Genomic DNA, 25,892 nt, shown 5'->3' with positions numbered 1-25,892 from the left:
AAATAATATTTTCCGTTATACCTGTGTAGTCTCTACTTAAGTGTGCGTTACTTGCTGGTTTCAATGCCAGGCATAGCTGCTTGTGGTGTTTTTGTCTTGTGCCTTTGGCATCTTCATGGTGTGAACCGGAGCTATGCCATCTGTAGTTGAGTGAGATGATTAAAAAAGGGGAGTGAAATGATTCATCAGAAAATTTCAGCACAGATTCTTAAGGAACGATAAGATAACCCTAGAAACATTTTTATTTGGTGTCATATGCTAGTGGGTAGTGACAGAAAAAAAGGAAGGTACAACTTGTTTTTTAACATTTTGCTATTTTGAAATTGGAGAGGTACTATGCTAGAAAGGAATAATGAATTGCGTAAGGTGTTAATTAGCAGGGTTCTGCAGATGAATGAATAATTTTTTTCTCTCTGACTATAAGTTGGAGCCAGTGAGGTTCACGGTGCAAAACCCAGTGTTTTCAGGTTAGAATGGCCATTTAATTTCCTAATGGCTATTTGTGAATGACAACACTCTTAATGCTGAGATGTTTCCTCAGCAGAAGGATCAGTTCCTGGACTCCCCAATAAGTCTGTGGGGCCTAGATAAGCCATTTCTGAAAGCTGCGGAGTTTAATGTGGCGAGGCATCTTTGAACCTGAATGTGTTGCGTTTCAGGGGACTCCTTCAGGTTCTATTGGAGACTTGCCTAAAACACGGTATCTTTTTTTCTTTGTTTCCTTTTCAGAAAGAAGACATAGCTCAGCCAGCAAGCCTTCTTTGGCCGTTCCTCCCACGTCAGTATTCTCCTTCTTCCCTTCTCTGTCCAAAAGCAAAGGCGGCAATGCCAGTGGAAGCAGCCGCTCTGCCAGCGGCGGTGTTCTCAGCGCATCCTCATTAAGTTCCAAGCTGTTGAAATCGCCCAAAGAGAAACTGCAGCTCAGGGGGAACACCAGGCCAATGCATCCCATTCAGCAGAGTAGAGTCCCCCAGGCTAGAATGTGAGTATGGCAGCGAGGTCCTGATGCTTACTTGATGCAGGTGGAACTGTGCACACGGTCCTTCGAGGGTAGGGTAGCTGGGCATCCTGGGAAAGGGAGCCCACGTGGGGAAAAGTCAGATACATGTTATTTCTTTTTGTTTAGTATATCATGGGCAACTTAGCAGAGTAGTAATAGCATTAATTACAAGGTGAATAATACTCGCTCATTGCTCTTTATTGTGTGCCACCTATTGAAACTCACACCCACCCTCTGAGCGAGGTATTGTGTTAGCCCCTTTCCCAGGTAAGAAGCAGGTGCAGTGAGGAGGTGGTGGAGCTGTAGCCGAGGAGCCCTCGTTCACATACTGGGCTCGCATCCCAACTCTGTCACTTCCTGGCTGTGCGGCCTTGGACATGGCACTGTTTTTCTCGGGAGGCTAAAAATAACAATCATTGTGCAGGGTTATCAGGAGTAGTAGGATTAATATATTAGAACCAGGCACCTGGCATAATGTCTGGCCCACAGGAGAGAGTAAATACATGGCTTCTGGGCTTCTGCTGCTGCTGTTGGTAATAGTAGGAACCAAAGCGGGGAGAGATTCCCATGTGCCGTTCGTGGATTTCCGGGACCTGCTGAGCAAATAGGGAAGTGGTGCTTCCTCCCAAAGCCCTGGGCTTACATCAGAGTGCCCCGGCGATGAGGGAAGACGGGGCAAGCTCACCTAGCCAGGCGAGGCGTGGGCAAGTTTCCACAGTGGAGCTGAAGGTTGGCAGGCTCCCTGTGGTCACGTGAGGAGCAGCCGGGCACTCCCACAGAACACATCTTGCCTGGTCGTGGCATCCCTCAGCCTTGGTGCGGGTGGTTTTCCTTGGCCTGCCTCCCGTTGGAGGGCGTGCCACATGTCAGTCCCAAGGTCTGATAACCTGGCTAATCTTGGGGCAGCGTCCAGCACCTGCTGCTGCTCAAGGGCTTGCCAGCTGGGAGCGGCCATGGCACCTCGCAGTGTCTGCTGTCAGGCTCTCTCAGGTACAGCTGTTTGGGGCTGTTTGTCCTGGTTGCTAAGCCCCTGGCCTTTGCTCATCTGTCAGAAGCGCAAGTGCAGCAAGCTTGGCTTTCGTGGCTAGAGCTGTCTGAGAGCAGAGAAATGTCAGTGCAGCGTGTAGTCCCTCGCAGCCTACAGCTGTTGGGGCACGGACTCCACCGCTGTTTATCAGACCTCGTCAGCCACTTCTTCTTCCCGTGGAGCTGGGCTTTCGGGCGACCTGGACAGCTGTTAGCTTCATACCAACATTTGCTACCCAAATTATCATGTCAGTAAGATGCCAAGAGAAATCAGTTATTTGTTAGTGGCACAGTTCAGTGCTCAGCAGCTGTGTGCCAGGCACGTACAGTTCAGGCTCCTCCATTAGAAACCATTTTCAGTGACTGGAGACTTATCACTTGAGTGACACATCTCTTACTAATTAAATAGTGGTCTTGCTCATTGACACAAGTCAAGAGCTTCTTTTTGTAAATTCCTTAGTGACACTTCTTGGAAATATTCTTTAATTCCAATGTTGTTTTTTCTGCTCACTCAGTTTCCTTTGTTTTGATGGATCCTTTCTCTTTTTTTTTCTTTTTAAAATTTTTTCCTTTTTGGGGTCCTTTCTTAAAAATGACATTTCTCAGAGACATTCTCTACATGCCCTGCAAATATTCTTTGGTCCTTTTCATATTTTGCTTCTTGCAGAAGTTGCACTGGGTACCAGAGTAAGGGTACCCTAGATCTGCCCTGGCTCTGGGGCAAGGGGTCCTGGAATGATGAAAGAGCAGGTACATGCGCTGGTCACAGGAGCTGTGTGCCTCACCAGAGGGCTTGTAGCCTGAATCAGTGGTAACCTTCCTGAGGTTTCTGCACAGTCCTAGCCCATGCCCACCCGGTGCCTCGGGGAGCCTCGCTGTGTGCAGTGCCCTGGTATATCAGGCTTTCCCTCCCCCCTCCGGCTCACCATTTACCTGCGGCTCTGGGCACTGAGGTACTGGCGTTCTCGCTTCCCCTACCACAGCATGACGCCCTCTGTCAAAATGGAAAAGATTCATCCGAAGATGGATGGTACACTACTGAAATCTGCGGCGGGGCCAACCTGTCCTGCTACTGTGAGTTCCTCAGTCAAGCCTGGCCTTAACTGCCCCTCAATACCAAAGCCAACCTTGCCTTCACCTGGACAGATGTTGAATGGCAAAGGGCTTCCTGCACCGCCCACTCTGGAAAAGAAGTCTGAAGATAATTCCAATAACAAGAAATTTTTAAATAAGAGATTATCAGGTAATTTCACATTTTCTCTTAATGTTTCTCTGTCTCAATTGGCCATTCTTAAGGGAGCAAATGTACTGCTGTCTGTAAGTCCTCTTTTTAACACTGGTCAGCTTCAGCTTTAGGAGGAATTTCCGTAAGCACTGTGCTTGGCCTCCTCGAGGTTGGGTTGAAGTGCATGTGTGTCGCTAATGTGAAAGCAGCTTTGGAGTGGCTTGTTTCTGAGTGGAATAATGCGGTGGTGCCGACTCAAGCAGTCTGTCTCCTGTCGTCTAGTGGCAACAGTCCTCACTCTTCGTGATGTCACTGCTTCTTTGTAGTGCTCACACATTGGGTATTGTATAGTTATTGATTATGTAGATTTTATCCGAGTTATATAATTTGTTTGTTTTGAGATTTCTCCTGTTTTCTTGTTTACAAAATAAGAGAAGGGAGTGTTTGGTGAGCCCATTGTAATTTCTGTGTGCTTTTATTGACAGAAAGAGAGTTTGACCCTGACATACACTGTGGGGTAATCGATCTCGACACCAAGAAGCCCTGCACCCGGTCTTTGACATGCAAGGTAGGTGGCCTCCTGGGCCCAGCTGGCCACTCTGGAAAGTATGGGGCATGGGCAGGCGAGCACTACTCCCAGGTCTGTAGCCAGAGGGGGTCTGAATTATAAATGAGGAGTAACTTGCTTTCCTGAGAAAGCCTCAGGTTCAGAAAATGTGAAGTTGTTATAAACTGCAGTCTTCAGAGAGCTTTGTGTCCAGTGAGCCGTGCTGGTCCAGAGAAACGGAACGCTTTCCTGATCAGTCTGTTATTTTCAGAGGCTTTTCACATTTCAGAGAACTTTAATGTGAGAGGCTGCACGTTACTCTTTAAATTATACTGACTTAGAGCAAGCCCAGAAATTTCATTTGCATAAATATTCTTAAAATCTTTTTGTAAACTGTGATTCTTGCATTTTAAAGATACACTTTAATATTTCGTGACTTTTAGATATCTTTGTTGTTCTAGTTGTTGTTTTTTTAAATACTAGGTAATATATGATCTAATTTATATGTAAGCTAAGAAAATGTAGTGATCCTCCTTCCTGTCCAGACGTTTTCTTTTAAAATGCCAGTTTGCTGATGAGAAGGCATGCTGCTGTACAAGGGTTGCTGGTGTAGGGGGACCTCCACACAGCAGTGGACCTGCTACATAAAAAACATGTACGACTATTTGCATTTCCCTGGAGAGTGTCCCCAACTACCCTTCAGAAAAAGTCAAGAAGTATTAAGAATCGCTGCTTTGAAGTATATAATTTAAAGCCCCTTGTTTGGAGGAGGGGTTGAAAATTATAAAAAATATTAGTCTTGTTTTCTAAAAGTTAATAAAATTGTTGGGGTATTATTTTAAACTAGAGGCCTGATGCACAAAATTCGTGCAAGGGGCTCGGCCCTTGCAGCCCCAGCTGCCCGGCAGTCCTGCCCACTGGTCGTTTTGCTGTCTGGTCTAATTAGCATATTAGCTCTTTATTACATAGGATGTTACCAAAGATTGTGTTTGAATAAAGGATTTCAGGCTCCACTCAATCCATAAACAGTGGAGGAATGTTATAATTTCCCCAAAATGGGAAATGTTACTCCTAAGTGGTTCTTATTTCAATTTCTGATTTAATTTTAGTATATATATGTGTATGTGTGTGTGTGTGTATGTATGTATGTGTATATATATATATATATGTTGATTTCAGAGAGGAAGGGAGAGGGAAAGAGAGAAACATCGATGATGGAGAGAATCATTGATCGGCTGCCTCCTGCACACCCCCTACTGGGGATTGAGCCCACAACCTGGGCATGTGCCCTTGACTAGAATTGAACCCAGGACCCTTCAGTCCGCAAGCCAACTCTCTATCCACCGAGCCAAACCAGCTAGGGCTAATTTTTAGTATTTAAATATCTAATTTAATTTATTGTAGATTTTTATCTTACAACAATAGTTCTGATATTTTGTGGATAGGAATTGGTTAACTGCGCCTTTAAATAATATCTAATTTTTTAAGAATCACAAATCCTCATCCCTGAAGGAAAAAATATATAAACACATGTATATTCTGAATTTTGCATTCTGTTTTCGGAGTTGTTAGACATTCCCACTGCAGGCCCACCCCTGAATCTGTAGGCTAAAACTCCTAGCTCAGAACAAATTGCGTATGTAATATTAATTGAATGCGCACAGTGGTGTGTTGTTCTCTGAAGAGAGCCACTTGAGCGCTCAGTAGGATTCTGTTCCTTTCGGCTGCCCCTGAGGAGCTTGTGAGAGCTTGCCCCAGCCCTGCTCCATATCATCGCCACGATTTGCCATCCTCTCTGCTTCCTTCGTGCCTACCTTCCTCTCAGTGACAGATTTCTCAGGGTTGCGACAACCCTGGTCAGTGAAGGATGCCTGCTCTACCCAACATGTTCTTTTAATCATCTCTGAGGCATGCTGTGAACCAAAAGCTCGATCAGCTCACAGTCCGCCTTCTTCTGACCTTATTGATGTGGATCCTGCATTTGTCTCCCATGTTCCTTTGTAAGTCATGTGTGTTCTCCCTGTGTTCTGTTAAGGGTGTCCTTCCCGACTGGCATGGTGCTGATCCTATAATAACATTAAGAGACGTCTTCGGCCCTGGCCCGTCATGAGTGCAGCATAGAGCTGGCAGGAACGCAGCCTCTGGGCAGGCCTGCCCTTCCTTCCTTCCTGTGCTCTGTCTGCCGGTGCTTCGCCTTTGGCTGCCTCAGGGCCTGGATCTATTCAGCTGGTGGGCTCACCCTGCTGAGTGCCTCCCTGTGTGCTCCCCACCTTGCCGCCAGGTCTCTCCTGTTGGGGACTTAGAACATTATTCATTCTCTGCTGGCAGGGCACCTGCTGCTTCAACTCCTGTCACTCGTTTCCTGTTGTCTGCCTGCCACCCTTGCTGTCCCCTCCTCGCTTCCTCATCTGTCCAGTGTCCTGTGTAAATGTCCTCTTTGCCTTTCATGCGAATAGATTTCGAGTTCGCTAGCCAGAGGATACCAGAGTTTTATAAAACCAAGGCTTATTCCTACCCTCATGGGGCTTGCAGTCTAATGAGAGAGATGGAGATTAATCTGATAATCGTTCAAATAAGTGTCAAGTTACCAATGATGAGTAAAAAATGGAAGGAGGGCTGTGTCATAACAACCTTCAGTGGGGAGGTTGAGCCAGGCGAGCCTCCTTTGCTACAGGATCATGGGGCTGAAATCCCTATGACTTATGTGGGCAAAGAGTGGTGGGAGAGACAGAGGAAACAGCATGTGTGATGGCTATTTTTTGATACCAAAAAAGCAGGGGCTTGGGTGTTCAAGTGTGCATAGCCTGAAAGCCTGGCTCATGGTCAGTCTTCACCCTGGGAACCCTAGGCAGCTCCCAAAGGATTCTGCTGGGGCTGGGGCCTCAGATTTGTGTTGGAAGGTTCCTCAGCACTCAGCAGAAGTCCTCTTTACTCATCATCTCAGCTGACGTTCTTAACCTGGCTTTTCTGTGTTACGCACCAGGGGACATTCAGCGATGAGGAGAGGCTTCTACATCTGGCTGGAATGACAAGCGTGCGTCAGTGACAATATGTATTCCCTTGTTCATTCGACACATGTTAGAGGGCCTTTATTTTTATATACTTTATGTTTGAAGTATTTATTGAGGGCCAGGTACTGTCCTAGGTGCTGGTACAGTGCTGAACAGAGCAGGGCCTGTCTTTAATCAGGGTACTTTCTTGGCGATATATTACACACTAAAGAAAATTAAGTCAAAATTTAAGAAGAAACTAAGCACATTTATCTACTTGCCATACACAGTTTTGGGGCATACACAGTTTTCAGTGTATCTGAGGAGGAGGTAGGTTATATTATTGAATTTCAAAAGGACCGTAAAAGCCTGATTCCTCTTAAACTCCTTGAATTGTAGCAAACATGTAGACCGGTAGATCAACACATTTATATAATGTGTAGAGCTGTGAACACACACGAAGTATCATTTGCAGTATTTTGTAACGAGACAGAAGGAAATATGTGGGTGAATTTACTGATCCTCGGGATTCACTCTGCTCTGTGTCTCTTCTCCTGTCAGCCTTATAAGACTTTACTCCGTCTCAGTAGCCCATCTCCAGGGTCCTCTGAGCCACTTTCTCTTTACATGGCACCTTCCTGGCAATAGAGAAACAATTGTGCTGTTTTTACTCTCTGACACTTACTAAAAGAGGACTTTATGATAGACTAGAGGACCAGTGCACAAAATTCGTGCACGGGGTGGGGGCGTTCTCCTCAGCCCAGCCTACGCCCTCTCCAATCCGGGACCCCTTGGGGGATGTCCAACTGCAGGGATCGGGCCTAAATCGGCAGTTGGACATCCCCCTCACAATCCTGAACCACTGGCTCCTAATTGCTCACCTGCCTGCCTGGTCACTCCTAACTGCCCCCCTCACCCCCTGCTGACCTGATCGCCCCTCACTGCCTCTGCGTGTGGGCCTGATCGCTCCTTACCCTCTCCCCTGCCGGCCTGGTCACCCCTAACTGCCCCCCGGGGCCAGCCAGGTTGCCCCCAGCTGCCTCCTCCCTGCTGGCCTGGTTGCTCCTAACTGTCCCCCCAGCTGGCCTAGTCACCCCTCACTGCCCCCCTGCCAGCCTAATTGCCCCCTGCTGGCCTGGTCACCCCAACTTCCCTCGCTGCCAGCCTGGTTGCCCTTCACGATCCCCCTGCCGGACTGGTCGCCCCACATAGCCTGCTTGTTCAGTCCTTTGGTCATCCCTCACTAATCCCCCTGCCGGTCTGGTTGTAGGCAGCCATCTTGTGAGGGCGTGAGGGTTAATTTGCATATTACCTCTTTATTATATGGGATTATGGAATAATTGTTTCTTCCCTTTTAACATTTAAAACTCTAAATGGCCCAAAGAGGGATTTTTCTAATGGAGTTGGTAAGAGTCCCAGTAAAGGAATTGTTACTGTCACACCTGCTGGTATCTGCTGTTTGCTGCTGAGTGGCACAGTGAACATCCTTTCCTTCTTGTGGTGGAAAGGACATCACTAAAGTCTCATCCATGTGGAGCGTGGAATATGTGCCTCTCTCCTAGCTAAAGAGAAAAGATCATGCCTAGCTGGTGTGGCTCAATGGTTGAGTGGCAACCTATGAACCAGGAGGCCATGGTTTGATTCCCAGTCATAGCACATGCCCAGTTGCAGGCTTGATCCACATTGCGGGGTGTGTAGGAGGCAGCCAATCAATGATTCTCTCTCATCATTGAAGTTTCTATTTCTCTCTCCCTCTCCTTTCCTCTCTGACATCAATAAAAATATATTTTAAAGACAAAAGATCAGCTTATCAAATGCTGAGCAGCCTTTGACTATGCTAATGTTCCAGATTGCTTTTTTACTGGGAATGATGTTTTTGGATATATGATAGGAAAATATTCTTACTGAGGTACCTCAGTGTCTATATTCTTTTGGTCTGCAGACACATTCCTTAACCCAGCGGAGGGCTGTCCAGGGTAGAAGAAAACGATTTGATGTGTTATTAGCCGAGCACAAAAACAAAACCAGGGAAAAGGAATTGATTCGCCATCTGGACTCTCAGCAATCAACACAGCCTCTCAGGGACCCGCATCTCGCCCCTTCTAGAACTTCACAGGAGCCACACCAAAACTCTCATGGAGTGATTCCTTCTGAATCAAAGCCTTTCGTAGCTAGTAAACCTAAACCTCACACCCCCAGTCTTCCACGGTAAGCCAAGTTTTCCAATCTCTTCCTCCTTCCAAGAACAGACTTGGAGACCTTGTAAGCCCCAGTGTGGTCAGGATGTCCAGGGATGTCCATCAGGCTCACTCTCAGAAGATGAGATGGTTTTAAATTGGGTTTTACTCTAAGGGGGGAAAAATGTTGAGTTCATCATTGGGCTTTTCTTGGCCCAATGCAAGCAGCAGAATAAAGCTAGTATTATCTGCTCCACGCCTGCTCAGTGTTACATGTCTCTTCAGGCCACTGAGCAGGTGACACTTGGGTCCCGCCTGCAGGTTAGTGACTGGAACATTTCCCACAGCTTCGGCAGCAATGTCCCATCCATTTGTCTCGCTTCTTGCAAAGTGCAGCAGTGGGAATCCCTTGCTGGGGACATTCAGCCTCAGTTTTTTCAGCATCCATTTATCCACATGTTTTTTTCATTCATTCACATGGGGTTTTGGCCTAAACATGTATTAGGCATGTTAGCCATGCACTAAGCCATGGGTCAGAGTGTTTTACTGAGAACTTATCATACCTGGGCCTCAGAGACAGTGGACTGTCTGGACTGCATGTATGTATGTCTGTGCCTGCTACTGAACCAAGTTGAAGTAAACGACTATGTGCCCAGTTTCCTGAGCGAAGGAAAGAGAATGGCACAGAGAAGGAGGCCTCCAGGGGTGGCCATGGGCAGCGAGGGCTTCTGCTTAGGAATGTGCCAACCTTGTTGCAATCCCCGCACTTTCACACTCACATTTCTGAGCCTTGAAGTTGTCGCACGAGGGGTGGAAGTGCCTCCCTCATGGAAACCCCAGTGTGAGCTTGAGCCTACCCCCACACGAGCCCTCTGGTTTCTGAGCAACACCATGGCCGGGCAGTTGAGGAGGCTCTCAGAGTTTGGCCAGGTCCCGCCAGGAATCCTTAGAAAGTCCTTCCTTTGGCCATCTTCTCAATGACGTTTTCCAACTAAAAAAATAAACTAAATTCTAGAACCATCAGGGAGGAAAAACGCATTGCTGTCTGAGTAGCAAGCTCTCAGGTCGCCTTTTCACATAAGGTAGTAATGCTACCTAGTCATTTTATCACCTCCCATCCCTCTTCGGTTATTGTAGAGCATTTTGTCATTCATTGCCTTAGTAACCCAGATCCAGGTGACATTTGAAGAGGAAGCTAGTTAGAGGTCACTTGGGCTAGACCTGGCGGGCCGCGGCATGTGACACCCTGCACTCCCGGCCACCTGCTCAGGTCTGCCCCATGCGAGGGGTGGCCCCGGCCCCCTACATGGTTTTGGATACGTTGTTGTATCTGAATTAAGGCGGCTGATTCTCAGGCGTGTGATCTGATCAGTGCTGCACTTTCTGCTCACCAAGGCCTCCAGGCTGCCCTGCTCAGCAAGGTGGGAGTGCCCCCATTGACCCTCCTCCAGTCCATGAATCTCCACACCCTCCCCTGCCTGCCACTGAGCCAGCTTCTCGGTTATCCAGTGAGGAGGGAGAAGGCGATGACAAAGAAGAGTCTGTTGAAAAACTGGACTGTCATTATTCAGGTCATCATCCTCAGCCAGCATCTGTAAGTTCCACATCCACCCCACATTGATCCTCCCCACGCAGCAGGGACGAGACACTGCAGGGGGGCGCGCCAGGGACCTTGGCATGCCCATACGTGTGGGATGCGGTGAAGGTGTGAGAGCAGCTCAGAACAGGGTGCCCCAGAGGTGGCATGCACTGTGTCCTGGGACGTCTCATGCTTCTCCCTTTCTCTCCATGAACCTCAGGGCCAGGCATTGTCACGCTCATGCTTCACAGCCTGTGGTGCTCAGAGTACGCTCTCATGGCAGCTCCAGGCCTGCAGGAGAGACCCTCCCGGTGCCGCTGTCCGAGGTAGCAAGCTTGGCGCCTCTGCTCTTTCTTCCAGTTTTGCACATTCGGGAGCCGGCAGATTGGAAGAGGCTATTATGTGTTTGACTCCAGGTGGAACCGGCTTCGCTGCGCCCTCAACCTCATGGTGGAGAAGCATCTGAACGCGCAGCTGTGGAAGTGAGTGCCCGTCTCACCGCCTCTGGGATGGGAGGGGGTGCCCTTTATTTCTTGTGGGACTAATTTAATGAAGATAGATGTATCTAAATGAAAGCGTGGCCTTTGAGTAACCCTAGAAAAAGGCCCCTCTTATTCATTCATTCACTCTTTCAGCAAATATGTCTTGTTCTGGGTGCTGGGGTTCCAGGCTCAGGTGTGGAGCCCTCATTCTGGTTGGTGGAGAAACAAAACCAATAAACAGAACTGGAGACAGGTGATAGCTTGTCATAAGGGAGGTAACCACTCACACTGAGAGCTTACTGTATGCCACGCAGCGTATTGAATATATTTAATATTCACCATTTGCTTTGTCAGGTGACCTCCATTATCTCCATCTTACAGATAATGAGACAGAAACAAGGTCACACAGCAAGTTAGTGGGCGGGCCAGCATTTGGACCCAGAGGCAGTTTGGTTCCAGGCAAAGAGCCGACGTGGAAGACAGAGCAGGCCAGGCCTCAGGAAAGGCCTCTGAGGAGGCGAGCCTTGATCCGGAACTGAGCCGGCCGGCTGAGGAATGGGATGGTAGGGAGGAGGGGTGCCCGGCGGAAAGAACCCTGTGTGGGAAGTCTTGAGTCAGAATGGACTGATTGATTTGAGAAAGAGCAAGAAAGCGAGCCTGGTGTAAGACCAGGTCCGAGAGGCTGCAGGGCCACATGGTGTAAGACCAGGTCCGAGAGGCTGCAGGGCCACATGGTGTAAGACCAGGTCCGAGAGGCTGCAGGGCCACATGGTGTAAGACCAGGTCCGAGAGGCTGCAGGGCCACATGGCGCCACCCCAGCCCCGAGGGCAGTGGCGCTGCTGCAGGTTTCAGGTGGTGGAGCTGGTGTGCTGGTCTTGTGTGGCATTTCACATGCTAGTGTTTCCCAGATGGGACTGCAGGTGGAAGGAGAGTCCACGGCCATTCCTAAAGGGCTTCTCTGGCGCTGTAGTGGGCACTGTCCATCGTTACAACCTCAAAGCAGATGGCCTTTCTAGTGTGACCATCCCTGAAGCTCTTCTGACCTGGGAACCTTTCAGGGGAGCATCTTGGGAACCAGTGTTTGGAAAATACTGAGCTTTGTGAAAGGGAGCTGGCCAGTAATCCATAGGCCCTCTCCAATTCCTGTTGGGCATCATGTACTCGTGCCTCCCTGAATGGACTCTGCCAGGACATCCATTTGCCTCCCTTGGTTTCCTAATAAAGTTGAGTGAAGCCCACAATTTACAGAACATCTCCATGGTCATTAATAGGACTTGCATGTGTTCACTTAGAAAACCAGAGCCATGCCACTCTGCTTTCTCTTCCTGTGTGTTTTCCTGGTTCTTAGGAGATAAGAGACTCCTCTTCCTTCTTTATGATGTACCTGAGGCTCATTAAACTGTGGGTATTGTCCTCCTAAGAGTTTAGAGGGTCTTAAGAATGTTTTATCGTCAGAATATGGACAAGTGGATTATGGGACTAGGCCAGCAGTTTGGGTGAAAGTTTCAGTTCCTAGTGGCTGTGTGGAGAGGTTTTTCTCTCTGTACTGTGAACTTCCAAAGAAGGAGGGTCATGACTTTGAGTTTGTTCTCTCCCTCTCCCCTCCCCTTCCCATCCCCACATACAAATGTTTGTTTTTAAGAGAGAGGGAGCTTTTATGTATTTTAAATTTATTTTTACTTATTTCAGGGAGTGAGGGAGAGAGAGAAACATAATGATGAGAGAGAATCACTGATCGGCTGCCTCCTGCACGCCCCCCACTGGGACTCAAGCCTGCAACCCGGGCATGTGCCCTGACTGGGAATAGAACCATGACCTCTTGGTTCATAGGTCGACGTTCAACCTCTGAGCCACACCATCCAGGTTAGACAAACGTTTTTATTAGTTGCTTCTATATCTTTGCAAAGTTCATTTATGCAAACAAGTCAATATGCCATATTCTTTTTTTGTTTGTTCTTTATACAAATGGTAATGAATGACTTAACAGAGCTTTTAAAGAGAGAAACCAGTAATGTAATCTAGGGAGAGCCACAAACTCCCCTCCCCTACTCACACACCGTGCTTCTTCATTTCCCAGGACTTGGTCCAGCAGCAGCCTGGTCTTTAGGCCTTGCCTTTCTCAGCCACCTGGTGGCCATGAGAAGCCACTGCAGGAGCCTCTGTACTTCATTGAGAGCAGGGCTTCTCAAAGGTGCTGGGACCTTGTGGGGACACAGATCCCGATGAAGTAGGTATGGAGTGGGCCCAGGGCCTCAGCATTTGTACTGAGCTCTCAGGTAATGCCAGGCACTGTCCTCCATGAGAGTACAGGGATAGGTGAAGCTGGTTTCTCAATCTTGAGTTCATGTTGGGATCTCCTGATGTCTGGGCCCCAACCCCATGGACTTGAGAAGCACCACCAGGGCCAGAGCCACATATTTTTTTAATTGATTTTGTAGAGGGAGAGAGGAAGGGAGTGAGTGGGAGAGAAACAACAGTTTTGTTGAGCCACCTATTCATGCATTCATTGGTTGACTCCTGTATGTGCCCTGACTGGGGACCAAGCCCATAACCAAGATGACACTCTAACCCATTGAACCACCTGCCAAGGCCAGCGTCACACTCCTGAATGGGAGTTTTAAAGCTGCTGCAAACACTTGCAATCATTAGTTCCTTTTATTAGTAACTATAGTTTCTTAAAAGCATGTGGAAACCTTAGGCAGCGGTCTAGCCAACGTTCTCGCTTGAAGGATGAGGGAGCTGGTCAGCCAGGGCTGCCTACAGGGCCAGGCCAGGGGCAGAGCGGCCCTGGTGCTCGCCACCCATCAGGCCACTTTCCAGGCAGCACCTCAGTGCTTACTCTGCCAAAGGGGTTTTGAAATGTTGGTGCTGTCACATGTTAAAATCAAAGCTAAAATAAAGGGGCCTTCCTGTTTTGACTATTTAAATGACTCCTGTCCCCAAGTAAATATCTTACCAGACATCATTAACAGAATACACTGTTTCGGCCCTGTGACTGGAAGTCCCAAGACTTGGGGCTGAAGTTCATAGCGTCGTTCAGGCCAGTAGTTCGGACCAGCAGTTAGTACTTAGCTGTTGCTACCTTCCTCACTTGTTAACTCTCTCGGCGTTCAGAGCCTGTGTTCCCGGCACTGTGCTGGCTCCGCTGTCAGCGGTGAGTAAGCTGCGGGTGGCTCCGTCTGCAGAGGGTCCAACAGTGATAGGCAGTTACACAGTGGAGCCAGAGTCCAGGACAGAGCAGTGGGAGTCCCTGGATGGCAGGGTGGGTTTCCTAAGAAAGTGATGGTGGACTGAAACGAAAGGCAGAACAGCAGTTGGGGTAACAGTGTTCTGGGCAGGAGATACGGGAGTCTCACGTCGTGGCCTATTTTCGGTACAATCGACAGCTGGAATCAGGGCTGGGGGTGGGGGCACGGTGTGAAGCTGGGCGGTAGCAGCTGGGAGGCGCACGGGACCTGCGAGCCAGGGACAGCGTTACGGAGCCGAGGGAGAGGAGTGAGCCTCTGACAGCAGCGTGCCTCTCAGCCCCAGCGATGCAGCGGTGACGTCTGGAAGTGTCCGGGAGGGGCCACACTGACCAGGACTCCCTGTCCTCTCCTTTCTGCAGGAAAATCCCACCAGTGCCCAGTACCACCTCACCCGTCTCCACCCGTGTTCCTCACCGGACAAACTCAGTGCCCACATCCCAGTGTGGGGTCAGCTGTCTGGCAGCAGCCACCATGTCTACATCCCCAGCCCTGCTCTCCTCCACCTGCATCTCCCCAAACAGCAAATCGGTACCAGCTCACGGCACCACACTAAATGCACAGCCTGCCGCCTCCGGGGCCGTGGACCCTGTGTGCAGTATGCAGTCCAGACAAGTGTCCTCGTCCTCATCCCCGTCCACGCCCTCTGGCCTCTCCTCGGTGCCCTCCTCCCCTCTCTCCAGGAAACCTCAGAAGCTGAAGTCCAGCAAGTCTTCAAGGCCCAAGGAGTCTTCTGGGAGCAGCACTGACTGTCACACCAGTGGCAGCCGGACCAGCGGCACCTCAGGGAAGAAGCGCAAAGCTGGTTCCCCACCGTTAGTTCACTCTGCCTCCGCCGCCGCCGCCGCTGCCTCTTCGTCTCATTCCATGGAGTCTTTTAGGAAGAACTGTGTGGCCCACTTGGGGCCGCCCTACCCCTGCACAGTAACATCTGCCCATGGCATCGGCCTCAACTGCGTGACGAATAAAGCGAACTCGGTGAGTGTCCGGCACGAGCAGTCAGGGCGGGGCGCCCCCGGAGGGAGCCCTGCCGAGTCCATCAAGAGGATGAGTGTGATGGTGAACAGCGGCGACGCCACGCTTTCCCTCGGCCCGTTCATCCACCAGTCCAGCGAGCTGCCCGTCAATTCCCACGGCGCCTACTCACACCCGCACACTCCTCTGGACAAACTCATAGGAAAGAAAAGGAAGTGCCCGCCTGGCTCAAGCGGTGTCAGCAGCAGCAGCAGCAGCAAACCCACTAAGGTTGCCAAATTGCCAGCCATGAACAATGTCCACGTGAAACACACAGGCGCCAGCCCAGGGGCACCAGGACTGACGAGCAGCTCCTTCCTTCATCAGGTAGGAAGCGGGCTGGGAGCCATCCTCTCCCTTGACGTCTTTCTCCAGCATGGGCATCTGTGTGGTTGGGTTGGGTGGTTTGCCTATAAATAGAATGTCTAGCTTTCTGGTATCTTTTTTTTTTTTTTTAAATATATTTTATTGATTTTTTACAGAGAGGAAGGGAGAGGGATAGAGAGTTAGAAACATCGATGAGAGAGAGAAACATCGATCAGCTGCCTCCTGCACACTCCTCACTGGAGATGTGCTCGCAACCAAGGTACATGTCCTTGACCGGAATTGAACCCGGGACCCTTGCGTCCGCAGGCCGATGCTCTATCCACTGAGCCAAACCGGTTAGGGCTCTGGTATCTTTTAAGAAAAGAAAAATTGTGGCCAAAGAAAGGTAAAACAGGCTTTTCTTTGCCAAAATTTCTGATGACCTGGTCCTGGGACAGAAAGCCTCGGCAGTGCATTTCAGCAGATAGGGCCATGGAAACCGTCCTGTGTGACAGCAAGATCCCTCCCCCCGCCAGCGAGCGGAGTGCGGGGTCGCTGTTCAGGAAGGAGGCAGGCTGTTTCCTGGAGAGCAGTTCCTAGTGTGCTCCTCGGAAGGAAGCTGGGCTGCCATCAAACTGACCTAGAAAGGGATGATCTAAATTTTAAAAAGAAAGCATTTAATATTTTTCCATCAGAGAATTTTACATTTTCTGGTTTAACACTCTCTGCATATTTTCCCCTTCCTGTTTTCCAGGGAGGCAGAAAAAACAACATCAGTATGAGCATAGCAAGGAGACAACGCTCCTAAATTCATAAGTTAAAAAGAAATCTGACAGTGGTGGAGTTACGCAGAGTGGCTGCGTGGGTGTTGGATTCTTAATTAACCGTGGCTTTCTGGCTTACGATGTCTGTCTGTCCCCACCCCTCCACCTGTCACTGCTCTCCTGGCATGCTCGCCTGGAGCCATTCCTCCAGCCTCCTTTGCTCTAACGTTCAGCTCATCTCTCATCTTGTTTCATTCATCAGGATATCTCCTCACCTTGCTCACGATCAGGAATTTCAGCAGCCTCACCCCAGAGCCCTGATCTAAAATGTGAGGCTCTTTTGTTTGTTTGTTTTTTCTGCCTCACCTTCAGAACCTAACTCAAATGCCAGGTTAGGACTGTTCCAGAAAATACCAACGAGTTTCTTACTGTGATAGAGTTTTCCCCCAGTGTCTGCGTGAATTACACTCAATGCCAAAATGATGGGGGGAAGAATTATCCATGAATTTAAATAGCAGCTGCTTGAATTCTCCTCTCTGAGCCTGAAATACACCTGGGCTGTTTGTGTGTTGTCTGGCGCTGTGAGCAGGGGTCCTGGACAGGTGATGGTGTGCTTGTACTTCTTGGTTCGTAGTTACTGCTGACATGTCGTTTATAAGCATAAAACTGCAGTGCAGACACCTCAAGAAATGGTATACCTGCAGGAGGGCTGTTCCACTGTGTGGCGATGCCCAGTCTATTCCTGAGTGCAGTCTGCTTCATGGAGACGTGGACACAGACTTCACGCCCCCAGGGACAGGCAGGCGCAGCGAGCAGCAGCGCTGGGACAGGGGAGTGGAAGCCCCATCTGCTGCTCTTGCTAACTTGTTACCATCTTCAAGGAGATACTGCAGGTCCAGACTTGTGTGAGAAATTGGGCCACTTTTTAAAGCTATGTTTGTTTTTAAAGCGAATGGAGCCCACACAGGCTAAGTTTGCCAACTCTGGTTTCCACCATCTCGGGGGGCTGTCCCAGTAGGACAGACAGCCTACATTTCCATTCTATTCTCTAAATTCGTTTCGACAGCTTTGTATTTGAGAATGATTTCCTCTGTGCTGTGGATTACTTTTTATTATGCTGCCCAGATGCTACTGGGACCCATGGCTAGAAATCAGAGGATCTGTGAACCCCAAAAAAGTATTGCATGTTTTTATGTCTGTGCTCCTTTACTGCAAGAGGGATCCTTTCATCCAAATTTCAGAGGGACCCATGACTCCAAATCCTTTAAAGAACGCTGCTCTGAGAAAAGCGGCAATCTTGCCTCACTGTTCCTCATGGAGCCGGCCTTAAAGGAGAGAGGACTGAGCTGGGCGAAGCCCCTACACCAGGGAACAGTGCGGTGGCACATGCTGGGAGCCCAGAGATGGGCCCCCTTCTGTTCACTCACCAGCATGGGCTCTGCTCTGTGTGAGTTTTCACACCTGTGTGGCCTAGCCCATCTGACCTTGTTCAGTTCTCGTGACAACCTGGAATAACTTCCATGAAAAAGACTCAGTAAATAAAACCAAAGGCAAACATGTGAACTTTTTCTCTAAGCTAGAAACCCGGTCTGCATCTCTTCCAGTTTTCTAAAACTCAGTCTTTCAAAATGATTGTGCCCAAGAGCGCTGATGGTTTTTGAAAGCTAAGACCAAATTCTTTAGCTGACGGCTCCTGGCATCACCAGTCTACGCAGACTGCAGAGGCCTCGGCCTTGGAATGTTCTCATTGATATTGGGATAGCACAGTGTACAACTGTTCACTTACCTTTTCTCTGTTCTCCCTCCTCCTCTCTCTTGAAAGCCAAAGACACGTCCCTGACAACTGAAAACAGCGTGGGGAGGAATAGTCCGGACACTTTTAATGACAAGTCACACCTCCACTCGGCACCCTGGACTCCGAGATGCCTTTGAGTCTGTTTTCCCAACCTCCTGCCGGCCTCAAGGGTGGAGATCTGCGGCTGTTGTTTTAACGAGGAGTTCCCTGAAGCTATGTCTGTAGCAGTGAGTACTCATAAAGGACACTGGATCAAGTTCAGCCACCGAATTGCTTCTATCAGTGTTACAGTGGTCTGGACTACTCGTTACCAATCTGTGAGAAATTTTTGTGTTGTTTTTTAACTTGCAGTATATCATGGAGCCATTCTTCGAGTAGATTGGCTGGGTGAAAGAATGTTCTGGGAGAACATTACTGTAGACTTGTCTCCCTCCCTCCTCTCCCCACCCCAGTTCTTTTCTACACTGCCCTCTGCAGGTCACTGCAGCCTTTAGGCACCTTAACTGGAGACACCTTCTTGGAGGGGAGACAGTGCTCCCCTGAGCAGCCTCCGGAGGGGGAGATGAGAAGGGGCGCTGTCACTGGGTTGTAACAGTGGGGTTCCAGGAACGGGATGTGGGTGTTAGCACCAGGACACCATAGCCTGTATTTTGCCCAGCATTGTGCAAGTAATTTGGGATAAGAAACTTTGAAGTTTCTAACTTACAGACTGGTTTAAAGTAGTGATGCCCAGAGAGCAAGCGTACACCATTTTAGAGGCTTACTTTTCATGGTACAAAAGCAATTCTGTGTGATTTTTTAAAAAAAGAAAAATGCAATCTAGTTTTGATAATGGAAAGCCAAATTTGAGGAGGGTGGATAAAAATCACTATGAGAACATTTTTTCCAAGATTTCCAAAGAGGTGAAATTTTTCTATCCTTCAAGTCTTCGTGATAAACAGTACGGCAGATTGGGTTGGTTGTCCTTGCCCAGTCTCCTGTTTTCCGAAAATTGCCTTTATAAAGTGAAATTATCAGGATGCAGTAGAAACTGTCATTCACAAAGTCATTAATAGACTTAACTGTTTTCAAGGCCCTCTCTGTACTACCCTCTCTCCCCTCGGACACTGCCTGGGAGGAAGGTAACTACCGCTGTGAGCGCTCTCCACACTGTGTGCACTCCCCCTGCCATCAGAGAGTGTGTTTGGCTGCACTGGGGTGGGGAGCAGGCGTGCAGGGTCGGGGGGCGGGGGGTCTGAGTAGTCTGTGCACATGCCCAACACCCTCTTCTCCTGGGACTCATGTGGGCCATCTTCCTGAGAGCACTTCAGAGACCCTCCAGCATACTTCTTCTAGTTCCCCAGCCCAAAAGAAGGAGCTTAATATGTTAAACATCATTGCTTAAGAATTTGGGGTAAGTTGGAGCTTCCTAACAGGTGGTTCCACCACCACAGCTCCTGAAAGGAGAGCCAGGAACCTGTGGATGTTGCTGAACACAGGGCACTTTTCCTGCCCGGGGCACGCCCAGCAGGCTGTCCTGCAGCCCTTCCTCCCTGCAATTCTTGGGTTACTTCTGTTTCAGGGACTTTCAGGTCAACAACAAGTGGAATGAATAAATACTTGGTTACCAGCCTAATAATGTGAATTGCTACAGAATTAATCTTATTATGTAAGAAAACAAAAACTTTATGCAGATACTTTAGCTATAAATTGATGTAAAATACTGATTTTTTTAAAAGGATGGGGAGAAGAGTATCTTGTTCACTTATTATGCAATCAATCAGTAAATGTTTTCTAAATGATGCTATGGCAAAGCTTAGTAAGGAGAGAGCCTGGATGAGCCAGTGCGGTGTGGTCAGGACAAATCAGTGTGGTTGTTCCATCCCAGTGGAGGGAGAGGAGGTGAGGGAATCAGAACGTACTTACTTGATTCCTTGGTGACAAGTGCAATGGGGTATGGGTAGAATTTATTTTCAGAGCCAAGGGGACTTGATGGTTATAAATAAAGTTGCTTTTAGCGATGGAATTTATAGACAGATCATGTTGTTCCAAAAGATGTGAATAGGATCCACAGTAGCAAGTTGGTTTAGAATAATGTAGATATATCTAGATTAGCGGTGTTGATCATTTGATTTCTTAGACTGAGGTTTTAATTGGATTTTTATTATGTCTCCCGATAGTACAAAGAGCATCGGGATTAGGAAATTAGCCATTTGGGATTCTGCCTGCCACAAACAGACATATTCTAAACAGTGCTATTAAATTTTAGACTGTTGTTCAAATATTTTATTTTCTCTTACAGCTGCTTTTTATTATGAATAGTTAAGACCATTTAAAACACGGGAGTACAAGTATTTTTTTGAATTAAATTAACTTGCAAAAACCAAATTTGCAGTGGTTGGGTTGTTTCTAGACAGACTTTGGTATCAATTTAAAACCAAGATAATTTTTATATTCTTTCCAATAGAATTTCATGACAACTCCTGCAGTTTTCTTAACCGAAAAAAAAAGTGCTGCAATGATGAACAAAGAATTATACAAAACCTACTTTTGTACCTTTATTTTGGAATTTCTTGTTCTATTATAAATATGGAAGTATCCCTATCTCAGAAGACATATTTTGTTAAAAATGAATTGTACATATTTAAATATGTATTTTTGCACAGGTCTTTTTTTCTGATATCCTGTTTTGGTACAATTGAGATCATCTAGTATTTATTTATTAATTAATAAAAGTAAATACCTTTTTATAATTTGAAGTGGTTCACTGCCAAGCCAATAGTTCTAGAACCTGCCTCCTTTGCAGTTTAAGGGATGCCTCTGTCCTGTGAACGTCCTTCTGTCCCTTTGACGTCTCGGGAGTGGATTCAGCCGATGAAGTGGGCATTGCTTCTCCCTCGTTGCCTGGCTTCCCGATGGATGACTTGTAACTAAGTGACACACTGCTTTTCTTTTGTTTTATGTGAGAGAGAGAGTGTGTGCCTGTGTGTTTGTATGTGTACCCTCTGAGCACACGTGTGTTGGTATGTGATGTGGTTTAAAACTAATGGAAAAAAACTGAAAGTGCCTGAACCTAGTTTTAAGCTTAGACAGATTCTCTTTAAAAAGACTTGAATGTTCAGTTGAACTTTTGGAGCTTGTTTTTCCACCTAAATACTGTGTCTAAAAATTTAGGGGAGGAGTTGAAACCACCAATGCTGGTCATTTTGTAGGTATTTTAAAGACTTGTTGGTTCACCATAATTCAACTGGTGGTGGATTGCCCAGTGGCACCAGGCGTTACAAATCTTTTTGTCAGCCAGCAACTTACATGACGTGTCCATTTTGTTACTCACTCATGAAATACTGAGTTTAAATAGAATATTTAAATTTTTTGTATTCCAAAAATATAATACAGAGTACCTCTGAGAACATTGAAAAATAATGTGTAATTTGAAAAATGTAATTTATAAAGGCAGCTGTCTTCCTGCGAGTTCGTTGCCAAGGAATTCCTTGATATCTCTCATTCTTTCCTGGGGCAAATGTTGGGCTTTGGAAAATGATTGTTAAAACTTTCATTGTTTAGAAGAAAGTAATCATTTTTACATTTTGTGCAAAACATTTTACATTTTCAGATCATTGAATGAGCACTACATACTGTCAGGTGAATGTGGGGCTTGAAAGCATTTTGCTGTTTTTGGAGCTTGGTCATAAAAGCAATCTCCTGTGTTAAATGTGTGACTAGTTTGGTAATTGTGCACAGAATCAAGAGCATCTCCGCTGGACTTTGTGTTGGCTGCTGTATAGAATAAGAACAAATGTCAAGGGATAGAAATTACTTTGGATATTTAAAAGAGAAGAAATATATAGTCTATTTGTTTTGTAACAAGTTTCTGTAAATAAAATAATTTATACTATTTATAAGAAAAAGGTGTGCTTTGCTTTATGAGAAATTAGTTTGTGGAACAAACATGTTACTAATCAGGCAATAAAATTAGGACTTCTCAATAAATAAGGTTGGCTGCATGAACTATTTTACATGTTTTTGCCTCGTTGTGATACTAAGCCCCTTTTGTCAGCATAGCCAAGTATTCCTAAGGGCCTAGGATGCTTGCATTCCTGGGCACAGAGCGTTGTCTTGGATAAAGTGATAACTGTAAACAGTGAACACTACTGCCTTCTTGCCCTGTAGGTTTGTCACCCAAGGGGAGTTGATGGATTGAGAGATACATCCTACTTGTACTTGTTTTTTATATAAATTTGATGGCACATGGTCAGTTTTGGGTTTAGAGCAGGGGTGGGCAAACTTTTCGACTCGAGGGCCACAATGGGTTCTTAAACTGGACCGGAGGGCCGGAACAAAAGCATGGATGGAGTGTTTGTGTGAACTAATATAAATTCAAAGTAAACATCATTACATAAAAGGGTACGGTCTGTTTTTATTTTTTAGTTTTATTCATTTCAAATGGGCCGGATCTGGCCCGCGGGCCGTAGTTTGGCCACGGCTGGTTTAGAGGTAAGCTTTTTATCCAAAGCTGATATGGTCTCTTCCTTGTCTTTACATACTTCTCTTATTGGCACAACACAAGTGCATTTTAGTATTACTCAAAGGAGAACATAATCTGTTCTCTCTAGAAACTGGTCGGTGTTATCATTTGCAAACAGATCATTCTAATAAATTATAAATTATTTATGTTGTTTAAAATAAGGGAAGAAACTGATTTTTTATGTAGAAAGTATCCTTCCCTTATGTGAAGAAGTCAGGCTGGCTTCGAGCCCCTGCTCACGGACTTCCCATTCCCTCCTGAACCAACCAGCTACTCAGATGCCTTCCTGAGACGCTCCCTGTGATCGCCTCTTTCACCTTGGGTGTCCCCCTTAAACTTCCTGGGAAAAGATTCAACTCCTCAATCTCTTACCCTTTTTTCTTCTATTCCCTTCCTTACAGGTGACCTAAGGAAAGCAAGAGACTATCCCGATTCAAGGAAGGGGTTGGTAGTGTTGGATCTTGGTGTGTTGGGAATTCACAGCTGAAAGGTAGGTGAGGTCATTCTGGCCAGAGGAAGCGAGCCCAGCAAGCCCAGGTGTGAAGAAATGCAGAACAGAGTAATTCTGGGTGCAGTTCCCTGGGAGGAGGTGATAGGGTTGGAGAAGTGGCGCCAGGTAGTGAGGGCCTTAAATGTCACGGGGCCTTCATCTTAGGAACATACAGTTTAACCAGATGTAACTATCAGAGATTTTCGTAGGCCCAGCATTGTGCAATTGCCGAAATTAGAGAATTAAAGCACTTAAATCTTCCTTTTTCTTGCATTTTGATTATCTTTTGCCTTAAACTTGTCTTTACGCTTCTCTCTCTCTCAAGTCCTAATCAAAAAGCTCCCCCTAAACCAAGCCTAACGTCTCCCCCTTCTTGCCCCACTTTCTACTCTTACAGTTCCGTCTTTCTAATAAATCCCCGCTCCTGTCGCTCATGGAAGCAGTTACATTAGTCGTTCACCTTGTAGGGCTGTGGGTGACGTTGGTATCCATTATTCTTATTTTTCACAACCTGACCTGCCCAAACACTTCGTTTTATACACGGATGGAAGGAAGGGCATCGCCCTTGGCATCCTGGGCCAAAAATCGGGACCAGACCTCAAGGCGCTGCCTGTCTTTCTAAACAGTTGGACCCGTTAGGGGCTGGCCGCCTGCCTCTGGGCTCTGGGAACAGTGGCCCTTCTGGCCCAGGAAAGCCAGACAGTTACCTTCTCCGAGCCAGTGATGCTCTACACCCCACGTGCACTCTCAGAACTTACCTCCACCACAGCTGTCCTTCCCCCTCCAGACTCCAGGCCCTTCACCGCACCCTCCTGGGAGCTCCCATGCCACCTTCTGCCGCAGCACCTCCCTGAGCCCAGCTACCTGGCTCCCACTTCCACCTTCAGGTGACAATGAGCAGCACTCGGGCCCAGACCGCCTAGAGTTTAAGCAGCCTGTTTCCCACACGTCACCATTGCACCTCTCCCCGAAGCAGTGGACACCTGGTTCGTAGATGGCAGAGCCCGCACACAGCGGTCAGTGCGTGGTCGGTTATGCCATTGTCTCCCACGCCCAGACCATGGGTTAGGGGCCCTTCCCCCCGCACCTCCTTGCAGAAGGCAGAACTTATCACCCTTGAGCATTAGCTCTAGCAACTGACCAGATATCTCATCTATACCGACTCCCCTCTGCCTTTCACATCCTCCACTCACGCTGCAATCTGAGCGGAGCAGGCCTTCCTCATAACCAGAGGGTCCCTGATCACCAACACCAGCCTCGTTCTCAGGCTCCTTCATGCAGCAAGACCCCCCAAAGTGCTAGCAATAACCCATTGCCAGGGGCATCCATCTGATACAGGACTCCCTGCCCTAGGGAGCAACAAGGCGGACAGGGAGGCGAAAAGGGCAGCCACACACCAGTGTGCAGAACCCCAGCTCCTAGCTGTCCCCACCCTTCACACACACACACACACACCCCACTGCAGAAAAGTCCCGACTCACAGGCAGCTGTCCCCACCCTTCACGCCCCCCCCTCCCCCTGACACCACTGCAGAAATGTTCCTACTCACAGGCAGGAGCTGCGTGGGAAGAGCTGGCTCACAGCCGCGGGAGAGCATCCTCCCCCAAGAGCAGACCCCCGTCCTAGCCCAGATCACAGCTCCCTCCACTGGATGGCGGCCTCCTTAAATCCCTTCACCCCGAACCCCATCACCAGAAGGCCACGCACCTCGAGCACATACACAGTGGGCAGAAGCTTTCCCGTCACCCAGAAAAGGCTCCCGAGGTGGGTGAGGCCCTCACTGAACATTCTCTTCCTGCTTTGGCCTGCCCACCTCCCTACAGTCAGACAGTCTGGCCTTCCTCTCTAAAGTCGCCCAAGGGCTTCCACTGCCCTGCAGATCCGCTAGAGCCGACACATCCGTAGCCATCCTCAAGCCTCTGGCAACATCAAGAAAATGAACTCAATCCTGAAGCAACACCTCACTAAGTGAAGTGTGGAGGCCCAAGAAACCCCACTTCCCTTTGCCTCATTCGCATTCAGTCAACCCCTCGAGCCCTCCATCCTCAGCCCTTTGAGCTTATGTATGGCAGACCCTTCCTACTGGGAAACTTCCAACCTCTTCTTGCCCTTTGGGCTCAGCTCCCTACCCTCGGCCTCCCTCACCGACCCGTTCTCCCCAGGCCTCCCCCTGACTCTCCTCTTGGTCCCCCACCAGAGCCGGGAGATGGTGTTCCTCCAGGCAGCCTGCAGCACAGGGACGCTGAGGCCCAAGCGGACAGGCCACACCGGCTACTCCTGACCACGCCGATGGCAGCCCAGCTGCAGGGATGTCCGTCCTGGGTCCACTCCTCCAAGGTGAAGAGGGCCCCTGCACCCCAGGTTCCCCGCCAAGCAGCTTGTACCGGAGTGTCAACCTCGGACCGACTTGCCTCAAACTTACACAAATTCCTGAGGAACCGTAAGCCCTGGACCCTTACCGTAACCCCCTATGAACCAGGCTCCCGCATCACCCCTCACTGTCCTGTCTGTGCTGGTCCCTGTCTCTCAGCCCCGCCCGCCAGCCCCTCCCTACCCAGCAACCTTCCGCAGAACAGCCTATCCTTACTCACAGTCCCCGTTCCTCTTGGTCCCAGTGCTGAACACAGTTGCTGACCTTGTGGGATTGTTATCTTCAGGGAGATTTCAGACACTTTTCTTGGGACCAAATAAACTTCTGGCTACAAGTCAACTTGGGATTAACTTAACTAGAATTTAGCCTGGGAGGC

General features: G+C 48.2%; 1 protein-coding gene across 1 annotated transcript in view; it reads left to right on the top strand.

Moving 5' to 3' along the window:
• ATXN7 (ataxin 7) overlaps positions 1 to 18,945 on the top strand; it is a 98,555-nt gene extending 79,610 nt beyond the window's left edge. The window contains exons 4-12 of the mRNA XM_081106097.1: positions 730 to 982; positions 3,010 to 3,269; positions 3,737 to 3,819; positions 8,731 to 8,996; positions 10,361 to 10,559; positions 10,905 to 11,026; positions 14,635 to 15,613; positions 16,619 to 16,685; positions 18,179 to 18,945. Coding sequence (XP_080962223.1) covers positions 730 to 982; positions 3,010 to 3,269; positions 3,737 to 3,819; positions 8,731 to 8,996; positions 10,361 to 10,559; positions 10,905 to 11,026; positions 14,635 to 15,613; positions 16,619 to 16,685; positions 18,179 to 18,288 — 2,339 coding nt within the window. The 3' untranslated portion in view covers positions 18,289 to 18,945. The remainder of the gene's footprint in view (positions 1 to 729; positions 983 to 3,009; positions 3,270 to 3,736; positions 3,820 to 8,730; positions 8,997 to 10,360; positions 10,560 to 10,904; positions 11,027 to 14,634; positions 15,614 to 16,618; positions 16,686 to 18,178) is intronic.
• Positions 18,946 to 25,892: the final 6,947 nt, after the last annotated feature.

The sequence above is a fragment of the Myotis nattereri genome (genome assembly GCF_964212035.1).
Source record: "Myotis nattereri genome assembly, chromosome: 14".
Lineage (NCBI taxonomy): Eukaryota > Metazoa > Chordata > Mammalia > Chiroptera > Vespertilionidae > Myotis > Myotis nattereri.
This window is presented reverse-complemented; position numbering and strand designations above follow the sequence as displayed.